Here is a 12,760-nt window from a genome sequence, read left to right on the forward strand (position 1 = left end):
AAAATTCCTATTTAATAGTAGATGATGTGCTTCTGTGTCTAAACTGGAGCAGCATGTGGGAGTCAATAGGATTTTTGTCTGTCTCATTTTTTATCAGTAGATTGCATAAAGCATCCCCGCTTTTAGGAAGAATCAGGTCTGAAGGAAGCCTGTAGAAACCCGTAGGGGCTGTTTTGATTGGCTTTGGCTTAGGTATTTTCTTTGTAATTATTCTGTGGTTTCCCTGGTATTCACTGCAGAATACAGCTGTCCTACGTTGAGGGCCTTTGAAATATGTCTGTTCTAATTTTCTTGTAATGAGGAAGGGGGCAGGGGAGAAGTATGCTTGGGAAGAAATGCACAAATATTATAAGTTGTTTAAATTGTTGTGAACAAACCTTTCTCTTTCCATTCAGTATCTCACAGGATTATACCCTGATTTTTTTATTACCTGATATCTATTTATACTAATACCTTCCTGGGGGCCTTGTGTGTAGCTAAACAAGATTCAGAATTAGATGGCAAAAGGAGCTTTCTGATTTTATTTTTCTTCCTTCCATTTGAAGGAAAATGTGCACTGCTTGCCTTTGTGGAAAGCCTGGGACCTTGGAGGCCAGTATTAAGAACCCCTGTTTGTTAGTTACGGCTTTCTTTGCTGAAACAACCATTAGTCAATGCATCACTGAGTCAACCTAATGAAATAGAACCACTGCAAGTTTATCTACTTGAGAATTCTTTACTTACTAAAGGTCAAGTGTAAAGCTATTATTTTTATTTGACTCACCAGGCTTCTACTTCACTTATTAAGGGTTCTCATAATGTTTCGTGGAACCTCAGGAGTTTGAGGTAAATTAAAATGGTTGCTGAAGTTAGGTAACTGGAACCACTTCCAGAATATACCAACATATATTTCTACACTCCTCAATATTTGAAAACTAAATGGATCAAACTACCTCCCAAATATATTGAGTATTCCATGTGAGCATAATTTTGTTGAATTAGTATTGAATTGGGTCCCTTGGGTATTAGCAACAAACAGTGATTTAATGAGGCCAGCACCATGTTAGAGCCAAAAGAAGATAATGACTGAGGATAAGGACAGGCTTCTACCTTCAAGGATTTGGGGAGCTGGTTGGAAAGAAAAAAATAATACACATACAGGAATTAGACATTAAGAAAGCATAGCAACTTGTGTCATTGATTATTGGTATAAAAATAGATATGAAAAACAGAGGTGTATATAAATTGCAGTAGAGAATACTTCATGGAGAGGCCAAATTTTTACTTAAATCTTAAAGGATAAGTAAGAATTTCATGAATGGAAGAACGGAAAGAAATGTTCCAGGTTCATTCAGTGACTCATGCACCTTTATCTAGTACCCATAACTGGCCAGAAAATATGCATGTAAGATAATTCTCTGTCCTCAGGGAAACTCATTTTTGTTCTGTGAACATGACCTCTTTCCCTTCACATGCTCTTTATACGCATGCTTCTGGTTTCACCTGTTTTTAGTCATCACTGTATACCAAATCACCCCACTACTCAGTAGCTTAAAACAATCATTCCCCTTCCTGACTCTGTGGGTTTAACTGAGCTCAGCTGAGTGGTTCTGCTTTGCGTGGTACTGTTGGGACTACAGTCATCTGACAGCTCAAGTGGGCTGGAACTTCCAAGATGGCAGTCAAAGCAAATCAACAGGCCAAAAGCTAAGAGCTAAGGGGAGGAGGGGTAAGGAATTTGTGGCACCGTTAACCCACCACACTGCATAAGGTGCTTTTTATGTGACTTCTCCTCCAAGGAGCCAAACCCTAAACTAGAGTGTTATCATGACAGTGCAGAACTGGGAAGGAGACATTACAAACAATTCTTACCCACCAGCCCTCTTTTCTTTCAACATCTTTCTCAATCATGAAATAATTCTATCACTGAAGCATACCCTTAATGACAAAGGAAAAGTGGAAGGAACAAAGAAGGAAATAGCTCATGAAAGTTTTGATTGTTGGTGAATGTTTGGAAATATATTACAGGTAGGCTGGGCTTTTTTAAAAACCAAAAATTTACCTCAAAATAATATGATAGTCATCAGAGAACCATGGAATTGTGGAGATCACCAAGAACGTGAAATTCATGCCAGATGTGTATTACAGTCAATCTACCTTTTTGAATATCTTTCTCAAAATATCTTCCAAGAATTATTGCACATAATTTCATCCTTTTCCAAATAGTAAAACCACCTAAATGCCTATCTCATCCTAAACTACCTAAAAATCCCTGTTAAAACCTCTTTCTTATTTCATTATATATCATCACTGTTGTTTAATTTATCTCTAGTCTTATCTCTAGAGGCTTTCCCTCAAACATTCTTATCCCAACAGTCTGTTCTCTCCTTTCTATAAATCCCATGACATCAAGGACTAAACTTAATTTTTAAATCCCGCCCCCTACCCCCCACCTAGCAAGGTGTGTGTGACTTATTATGGGGGTTCAACAAATGAATAGAACAATTAAATGAATTGATGGTAGTCCAAAGAATATGGAAAATGTACCACATCCACATAAATGCTTTTTTTTCTAAATTAAAAATTACATAGTTTTTTTAATACCATACTGGGATACACTTGACTACCAAAGCTAGTAAATATATGTAGTCCTTTATACTAAGAGACGATTTCAACTCGTGTAAGAGGATTGATTTCCCACTCTAGCCAAGGGGTTCATGGTGAAGTAAAAAAAGAAAGGGACAGGAAATCAGGCGATCTTGATTTATATTCCAATTTTACCTCCTGTGAACCAGGCACCCTTTTAACTTGTGCTTTACCCTCACTGGACATCGGTTTCCTAGTCTATAAAGTGAGGGACTTAGAAATTGTTAAGCAAGATTTTTGCATGTAAACATTTCCAGCAGAGTTTCGGAGAAATGTGTTAGATGAATCTAACCCTCACATGGAAAAAGATACTCATCTTCTCTGTGGTCCAGAGGCAGCCATTCAACCTCCCTGATTCTTAACTCTTTCTTTGAATACTAAGGAACTCCAGAGTCTGGAGTACACTTTCTTCTAACAACTTCACCTTGTGGTTGAATCCCTAGGAAAATAAAACACCATTTTTAATCCAATTAATGTAATTCTCTTAATAAGATCAAATAAATACATGCCCAATAGCATTTTAGTACCAGTAGGAAGGTATGTAGGACTCAGGGCAAATATACTGGATGTTAACTAGAGGCAGAATAAGACAAAGCCATTGTCAAAGGACCAATATTAGCCAAGGGTACAGATGGCTCAGAGTACTTGAAATCATTTAAATTCATTTCCATTCTACAAACACTTATTGATATTTACATATATAAGAATCTATCCCGGATTATAAAGACAAATCAGGCTTACACTTTTCTACAAAATTCAAGTCTTAACATTGTTGTTCACCTGGTGCTTCTCAAAACAGATCATATTGCTCTCGTTCAATAGTCTCACCCTGGGGCAGTACCAGCCCCAAAGGTCTCGACCATATCATTTACCCTTCCTGGACTTCCATCTGCTCATTTATAAGAATGATGGTCTCTTCCAGCTTGAATGCTTTAACAGTTACGGTGGGTAACATTTGGTGTGTTGTGTCACAAGCTCATGCATGTGTCTGAGCCCACCCACTGCCCTGGATCTACTATCAAGACATCTCTGAGCCCAAAGTGCCTGCAGCATTGTCCTGATTGCCACAAATCAGCCTTAAATTAGGCATTTATCATATTTGAAAAAACACCATCTGCAGATCTCCACCATTGTGCAAAGTTGTCATGAACAATATGCTACTTTGCAATCTGCACATTTAAAAACAAATGGGGAAATTCAACAGCAACTAGAAATAAACTTGGGCTTTGGAATTGCATTTCTTAGATGCGGTTAGTGCTTGGCCAGTCCCCAGAACATCACCTTCCACTTAGGAGAATGTAAAGCTAAGCAAATTCAAACTGAAAAACATCTTTTAGCTTTCTATGTGAACAGGAAGGAAGGAGCGGATAAAGGTAATAAGATTCTCTGATCGTAGGAAATTGGAATTTGCTATCTTGCTAGCCCATTATTCTTAATGCACAGCTGAAGTTGGCTACATTCCCTTGGCAGAGAAATAAAATCATTCTGATTCAAAGTAACATAAAATGATTTGGTATAGATTTTTTCTAATAATGGTTGTGTGTGTGTGTGTATGTGCGTGTGTGTGTGTGTGTGTTTAATTTGCTGACAAATAAAAGGTGAATATTCCCTTCTTGTCCATGCTTAGGGAATATAAATGGTACAATCAATAATATAGAATTAAAGCTTATAATTATATATAACACCTCAATATTTGATTACATTAGAGGTGAAATAGTGCCATGTTTAAAATACAGTGAAGCATAAGTAATTTTGTTTCCTGATTAGGGTTATTATAAAAATGGTATTTTGAAAATCTGTAGCCCCACAGTAATATAAGGGCCCCCGAGGGTTTCAGGGAATCATAATTGTAACAACTGCCCATGCAAATTCTTTTCACCACAAAATATTAAGAGGTTAAATGTTAATAGGCCTTTGAGATTATTTGCTTGAAGTTTCCTTCACCTCTTATAAGATTTCAAACATTTATTTTAAAAAATTTCAAAGCAGTAGGTCTGTAGGAAGAGGTTATTACATTGTATCTAAGGGAAATGAGTTGAAGACAATTGCAAAATTGTTTGACCTTATTATCCTGTTTCTTTTGAATAAAATAACTCTCTAATGAGCTACTGTTTGTCCTAAAATGCCTCCAGATGGAAGATTGGGACTGCTAATTGTTCTACTAGTTTTAACTTAAGGGAAAAAAATCAGCACTAACAGAGGCACCATGAATCAACATAATCGTCAGTTTTTAAGAAGATGAATAAAACTCAGGAACCAACTCTAAATAAAAGAAAAATAGAAAAGAAAATGCTTTGTCTTAAAGTTGTCAGATATGCCTGGATCCATCCAAACAAACACCCAGCTATCTGATAGTTTTCCATGATGTGACTTGTGTAACCACAGGGCCAGTGCCACAGAGCGTCTTCTTAATGGCTTTTACCAGCTCTTCTTCCTCTTTAGCGGCTGGCTTTACTCCTAAGCTTCTCCTGGATACAATCACTTTAGTGCTTTCTCTGTGTTGGTGACTCCCAGGGAGATGTCTCTACATCTGACCTCTCCACGGACTCTAGACCACCAATTCCTACTGTGTTTTGAGAACTTCAGGTAGGTTTTCCTCAATTGTTTTAAACCCATGTCCAGCCAGCAGAGGCGAGGAAGCCGGGAAGAGTGGAGAAACAACGTTTCTCGCTAGCCTCAGTTCTCACGCGCAATGGCGAGCCCCGTCCAGCAGCCTCCTCAGTCTGGCGGCGGAAAGCGCAAAGGCAAAGCTCAGTACGTGCCGGCCAAGCGGGCTCGGCGCTGCGACGGCGGCGGGCCCCGGCAGTTGGAACCCGGGCTACAGGGCATTCTCATTACCTGCAACATGAACGAACGCAAATGCGTGGAGGAGGCCTACAGCCTGCTCGACGAGCACGGCGACGACATGTATGGGCCGGAAAAGTTTACGGACAGAGATCAGCAGCCCTCTGGAAGTGAGGGAGAGGATGATGACATGGAGGCTGCCTTGAAGAAAGAAGTTGGTGACATTAAAGCATCAACAGAGATGAAGCTAAGAAGATTCCAGTCAGTGGAGAGTGGAGCAAATAACGTAGTCTTCATCAGGACACTTGGAATAGAACCTGAGAAATTGGTACATCATATTCTCCAGGATATGTACAAAACCAAGAAGAAGACGACTCGGGTTATTCCACGTATGTTACCCATTTCAGGCACATGCAAGGCTTTCTTAGAAGATATGAAAAAATATGCAGAAACATTTTTGGAACCCTGGTTTAAAGCTCCAAACAAAGGGACATTTCAGATTGTATATAAATCTCGAAATAACAGTCACATGAATAGAGAAGAAGTTATCAAAGAATTGGCAGGAATAGTAGGCAGCCTCAATTCGGAAAATAAAGTGGATCTTACCAATCCACAGTACACGGTGGTAGTAGAAATAATTAAAGCTGTCTGTTGCCTGAGTGTTGTCAAAGATTATATGTTGTTCAGAAAGTATAATCTCCAGGAGGTAGTGAAGAGTGTTAAGGACCCATCACAACGTAACCCAAAGCAGCCAGTGCAAGCAGGAAATGGGAAAGAAGCTAAATTGGAATCTGGTGACAAATTAAATCAACATGACCCAGCAGAAGGAACAAATAACCAGCAGGTGGTACCAGAAAATAATGAGGAACTGGGGCAGGCAAAACCAAGATCTGAGACACAAGTGGTGAATGAGGGAGGAGCTAAAGCTGAACTTGAAAGTCAAGTCACAGAAAGATCTGAGTCAAATGAAAATGATCTCTCATAAGGAAAAAAAATTCATTTGGTGTTGCAGGTGGGTTTCTCAGATGGCGTTGGTAAGATATTGCTAGGATTCCATATAAAATTGTGACTGAAAATATATTGTTTTTGACCTTTGTGCGCTGCATAATGCTGAACTCATAATAGTGAACAGTGATTGAGCAGCCCCGTTAACAGTTCTGTTGGAGATCTTTTCAGCCCCCTATGCCAGGGTGCAGTTAGGCCTACATGCATTTGGTTGAGCTAGGAGAAGTATGGATAATGATGAACACTTTCGTGGAGGGGAGGGTGGAAGGAAGATAGTGTTGGCCTCTCCCTCCAGATTACCTTCGCCAGCCGCCCCTTCTGTGTTGCCATCTGACTTATGGGAGCAAACAAACTGTAAAAGAGAAAGTCATAGGGAAATTTCCATTCTAGGGAAGGAATTTTTATGTGTTGCAACTCAGCTGTCCCTTCCCACTTTGTTGTAAACATTGCAAAAACATGGGTCTTATAGGTTTAGAAGTGAATTGTTTTTGTGAAGTTTTTCTATTTTTTTGTGATTCTGTTACTTAGTTGTTATGCCAGTTTTTACATTTTATTAACATTTGTTACAAATCTGATGGTCCAGTGCTGCAGTTTTTGAAGGCATGGTGTGAGATAGAAGAGGACCATTCTAGGCAAAGAACTAGACATTTCTGATAAGGTTGGTGATGAAGAATTAGTGTTCTGAGTTTCTTTAGTATGCCAGCGCAACAAGAGACACAAATTCGTATAGTGCTCATACTCCCAAGCCATGCGGGTTCCTGTAATTTGAAGTTTTTTCAAGGTTTCCTCCAGGGTAAAACCACTGAAAAGCCTGGAAGAGATGACACCAAAGAGGGCTGCATACTAAGTCCAGACTGAGAACAAATATTAAGAGGCTGTGAAATTCACTTTTGGAGATGGGTTTATTAAGTTTTAAAAAGTTCAGTAGTATTATAACTGTTGAGTCTTCCTGCACCAGTGTCTGTGTTTATTTAATGGCTAGGGAGTACGGGAATGTATTTTTATCCTCCTAAACTAGGAGTCCAGACTAGAAGGATTTGGGAGGGGCAAAAGCTATAAAGACTGACCTTGGTAGTGCAGATGAGGCTGGAACTTCCTTCTAGATCTTTAGATACTTAAAGTGTTAACTCTTAATAGGTTGAGGTCATCTTGAAAGGATGATAAGAGCATTTTAAGTTTCATTTGCATGAACACGGAGGATAGGATTTTGGTGCCTTCATTGGACTTGCTCCAAGACAAAGATACTTTTATTTTGATAGTGCAAGACTCTGGGACTTTGGGAATAAAATTGGCCATATGCTTTTAGAACATCTAACTCTGCAGAGCTGGATTCCTTTTACTTTGTGAAAGCTGCTACTCTACGGAAAGATTTCGATTTAGTAGTTTGTTTTTAATCTTCCTGTATTTATTTGTATTTGGTAAGACCTGAGTGCGACAAAAGCTATTCTTCCCCAGCTGTAAAGCACTGTGTTCTGTTGGAATCTGAATTCCTTCATTGATATGTTTTCAGGTTTCCCAACTTTATTGTCACTGACATTTGAGCATGTTGTTTTATAAATGATGAGATTCCAGGGTGGGAATTGAGTGGTTTCTTTTAATTTTTTTTTTTTTTTAAGTTATGTCAGTTAAAAAAAACTCCAGTATTGTGGTTTAGTAAACTTGTTTTGCTCTGTGGAGGAAAGAGTGTTAAGCTTAGTATCTTGAAACCTGTTTAAGGTCACACATGATTTCTAAATGTTGTTTTTACTTGTATTTTGCTTTTGGTATGGCCAAATATTTAGCTTGTTTTTATAGTTCCTCATATTTTCAGAAAAATCAAAATAAATTTGTTCCCTAAAAAAAAAAAATAAATAAACCCATGTCCACATCTGAGCTCTCTGTCATCCGCTCAAAGTTGTTCCTTATATGTTTCTAATTCTGTTAATGGTGATGACCGTCTTAGACCCTCCTGTCTCAGATCAGGAACTGCATACAGCTTCATCCTTGACTCTTCCCTTTCCTGGTCTTCCTTCCAGCATTTAGTGGCTGAATTCTGTTGCTTCACACCTTTGAAGTCTCCTAACTCCATTCTTTTCTCTTATATCCTCCATTTCACTTCGACTTCTTATTTCAACTCCCTTCCAGGTGACGTGCTCCTACCAAGTGTCTCTATGGTACCCTATGCTCACTTCCATCATGGTGCCATTCACATTGCAGTATAACATCCTTTACCTTCCTGTCCCCACCTCCCAACATACAAGAGGTGTTCAGTAAGTATTTGAGCATACCTTCCCAGTCACTTCCTTGTTGGTTCCTGTTGAGGCTATAGCTGGCCTCTCTTTCCAGCTGTCCCTTTCCCACAATCCAAGCAAACATGGACGTTAATCACTAGTTGGACTATTTTTCCATTCTTATACTAATCTTATTCCCTAATTTACACTTTCCTACTTTCTGCTATCACCCGTTTCAAGACTAAATACCCTTATTTCTGCATCTTTTTATGGAGGTGCCTTCTATGCTTGAGAATTTTGTTCAAATATTTTCTCCAAAAAGCCTTCCCAGGGCATGTCCTAGACAGAATCTCACAGCATCCCACCTATATTCAAAAGCATTCTTCCTACTTCTTTCATTACATCTTTAATTATTATTTTGTCCAAGATATTTTGCCAGGCTTGATTTTCTTACTTGAATGTGGAAAGTACAGAAGGTGACTTGTTCATCTCTATGTCTCCCACATATTTACTAGGTACAAAGTACTCTGTGTTCTGTTATACTGCTCTTAAAATGTGATGCTTCTCACCTAACTTAGACACAACCACAAAATAACAAGCTTTAGGTTGGACTGGGTTCTGTTTATTCCAATAAACATGTTAAGGATAACATCTTGACATACAAAACAACACTGACCACAAAAATACTAATAGGAGACATACCTGCCAACAAATATTTCTAATATGATTCATTGTGAAGCTGTAAAAAGATCAAATCCACAATCTGCAGTACAGCATGAGATACCATTTTGTGAACTGGGTGCCATTTAGTGCTAATAATCCATCTCTTAGTGATTTATATATTTCATCCTATAAAATTTAGTTAAGGAATGACTTGATACTCTAGCTTTCTTGTTGTGATTAATAGTAATATAATCCTCATTTTATCTAGTGCCTATTATCCAAGATTTTGAGAATTAATGAGAAAATGCCTTGAAATATTTTCTCATTAAACCTCAAAAGCCCCCCTCTGCAATAGATTTGCAAAAATGATTAATTAAGAATTAAAGTTCTTTCACAAAGAGGGAACACATCTCTACACTATTCCACAGCTAGTGTCAGTGAAATTTTAAAGTTATAAAATATAAAGTATTTTATTTCTGCAGGCATCAGAGGAGAAAGACAACACTACTTTTATTGTAAATGCATAAATAAATATTGATCTTCGTCATGACATATGGAGATACAGATTTCTAAAAGATACAGTTTAGGGATATTTTAGCAAGTTTTTATTCTAAATATAGTAGAAAATAAGTCTTTTACTATGCATCTTTTGAGAAGTGTTCAAACCAAACTATTTTTAGAGCCTGTTTATTCACATTCCTTTGAGCTAACCATTCTTAATTTCCTTTGAGCTAACCATTCTTAATTAAATAGTTATAATCTATCATGTAGGGCATATTCTTGGTTCAGTGGTTCCTCTAGGAAACATAGTAGATGCACCATAATTATTTTCCAAAAGCTAAAGGAATGATCAAACCTTAGTTACTCAATTCATGTATGTGGTAAAAGTAAAGAATTTTCTAAAATGTTACAGATTCCTTAAAAAATAAAGCATGCTTACATGACTTTCTAACTCTGATTTCAGAATGAACTCCAGAGAGGGCATTGGGTGTAACTGCAGAGAAGCATAACTACATGATTTAATATCACTGGGAAAACATTGGTAAAACTCCAACAGATAACCCTTCCCAGGGCAATGCAAGCATCACAAGATGAGAATACCAGCAAAGTTATGGAAAAGGAAGCATAAAACCATGCATACTGAATATAATTTGCAAAAAATAAAAGAGAATAAAGTGATGAAAAATGCACTGGTAGGGGGTAGATTTTGGTATCATCAAAGCATCTGTGGAATCAAGATAATTACAGTATTCATAATTTGGGACAATGAAATACAAATATATTGCTATGGTTTTTTGGGAGGGGAAATAAGGTATTTGATATAAAGAAAAAGGGAAAGGAAAGAGAAATTATTACCAGTTACTGATTATTTAGTCATGCCACATATCACATTAAACACTTCCAATAACCTATTTTATGAGACGGCTCATAGTCATATGAGGTTAAGTATTATTAACAATATTTTTATATGGAACAAAACTATGTTCAACAGTCTGGACAAAGCATCTATGTACCTAATAGTTAACAGCTGTCAGGATATACATATATATATATAACCATAAATATGGAATCACATATGTAAAATATGTATATCTTATATAAAACATATATATACATACACACACACACACACATCTATATGATGATTTTATGTGTCAACTTGACTAAGCCTCAGGTTCTCAGGCCTTAAGCCTCAGACTGAATTACACCACTGACTTTCCTGGGTCTCCAGACTGCAAAAAGCAGACTGTGGGGCCACTTCAAGGGTGACCATGTGCCTAATTGACAAAGGTGCCCTTGAGAGAGCCTCTCATCATTTCATGGACAGTGGCAGCTCAGATGGGAACCTGCCCTTGAGTGTCTGTCCAGGACAACTCTGTGCTCTCTAAATGACGGAGAGGCCAGATAGACATTCCAGCTTTTCCAACAGTGACTATCAAAAATCCTCCTGAGGAAAGCCCTCATAGGTCATGACAGGGAACTCTGAATATGAGGAGTTGCCACCCCTGTTCTCAGGAGTCAGAATATGAGCTTTGGAGTCAGCCAGTCTTCAGAATTCCAGTGGATATTCTTGAGATTTCATTTGCTCATCTCCAAAATGGATGTAATAATTGCTGTCTCAAAAGGTTGTAAGCGTCTGAATGGATAAAGAAGATGTGGTGTATATATATATACATATATGATTACTGTTGGGCCCTGAGCTCATATATATATGTATATGTACATATATATATATATATATATATATATATATATATATATATATGTATATGTACATATATATATATATATATATATATATATATATATATATGTAATGGAATATTATGCAGCCATCAAAAAACCCAAAATCTTGCCATTTGCAGCGACGTGGATGGAACTAGAGGGTATTATGCTAAGCGAAATAAGTCAATCAGAGAAAGACATGTATCATATGATCTCACTGATATGAGGAATTCTTAATCTCAGGAAACAAACTGAGGGTTGCTGGAGTGGTGAGGGTGGGAGGGATGGGGCGGCTGGGTGATAGACATTGGGGAGGGTATGTGCTATGGTGAGTGCTGTGAATTGTGTAAGACTGTTGAATCACAGACCTGTACCTCTGAAACAAATAATACATTATATCTTAAAAAAAAAAAAAAGATAGTAGGAAGGGAAAAATGAAGGAGGGGAAATCAGAGGGGGAGACGAACCATGGGAGACTATGGACCCTGAGAAACAAACTGGGGGTTCTACAGGGGAGGTTGGGGGGGGAAGGGTTGACCTGGTGATGGGTATTAAAGAGGGCACATATTGAATGGGGCACTGGGTGTTACATGCAAACAATGAATCATGGAACACTACATCAAAAACTAATGATGTAATGTATGGTGGTTAACATAACATAAAATAAAATTTAAAAAAAAAAGAAAAGGTTGTAAGCAGATTCAATTATGATAAATATATGTAGAGTTCGGGATGGTATTTGGGTCATGACGAGCTCTAAGTGTATAGTGGCTTTAAAAAAATGAAGGAAGAGAAAGAGAAAAGGACAAGGCAGAGGGGAACAGGGAGGACTAGGAGATGTGGAAAAGGGAAGGGGGGAGTGAGAAAGAAGGCGGATGGCTGGGAGTCATTGTTTCTAGAAGCTTCCCTAAGTGGAAGCACCCAATGAGATCTGATGGAAACCACTATGGTTGCTCTGGCCCATTGGAGGTGCCACTGTGACCTAATGCAAAGGGTATTTGGGATCTACCAACATGGGTGACAATTAATAGAAATGGCACCACTGAGCACAGCAGAAATTTAAACCAAAGCTATGTTGGAACGAAATCCAGCTCTCCTCTCTCTCCTAGGGTGAGAATCTCTTGACATCTGGGAAATACGTAGTGATTATTGATTTCAACACATCAGACTGAGGAAAGAGAGTAATAATTTCTACGGAAACCTGGTGGAAATGATGGCCCAGAAACTCAAAGTGTTTTCCTGAGCCA

General features: G+C 38.1%; 2 protein-coding genes across 10 annotated transcripts in view; both read left to right on the plus strand.

The window, feature by feature from the left end:
- Positions 1-12,760, plus strand: part of GRIK1 (glutamate ionotropic receptor kainate type subunit 1) — a 382,316-nt gene that overhangs the window by 52,505 nt on the left and 317,051 nt on the right. The window lies entirely within an intron of this gene.
- Positions 5,258-8,210, plus strand: LOC123843003 (THUMP domain-containing protein 1-like). The gene has a single exon (XM_064579623.1). It carries the CDS (start codon positions 5,318-5,320, stop codon positions 6,392-6,394), a length of 1,077 nt encoding a protein of 358 aa, XP_064435693.1. The 5' UTR covers positions 5,258-5,317; the 3' UTR covers positions 6,395-8,210.

The sequence above is a fragment of the Mirounga angustirostris genome, unplaced genomic scaffold, assembly GCF_029215605.1.
Source record: "Mirounga angustirostris isolate CCGP_5_RB_7025 unplaced genomic scaffold, mMirAng1.0.hap1 SCAF_1, whole genome shotgun sequence".
NCBI classification, from domain to species: Eukaryota; Metazoa; Chordata; class Mammalia; order Carnivora; family Phocidae; genus Mirounga; species Mirounga angustirostris.

Excerpts from the sequence above, each read along its gene's own strand:
- LOC123843003 (XM_064579623.1), top strand. The coding sequence starts at position 5,318 with ATGGCGAGCCCCGTCCAGCAGCCTCCTCAGTCTGGCGGCGGAAAGCGC.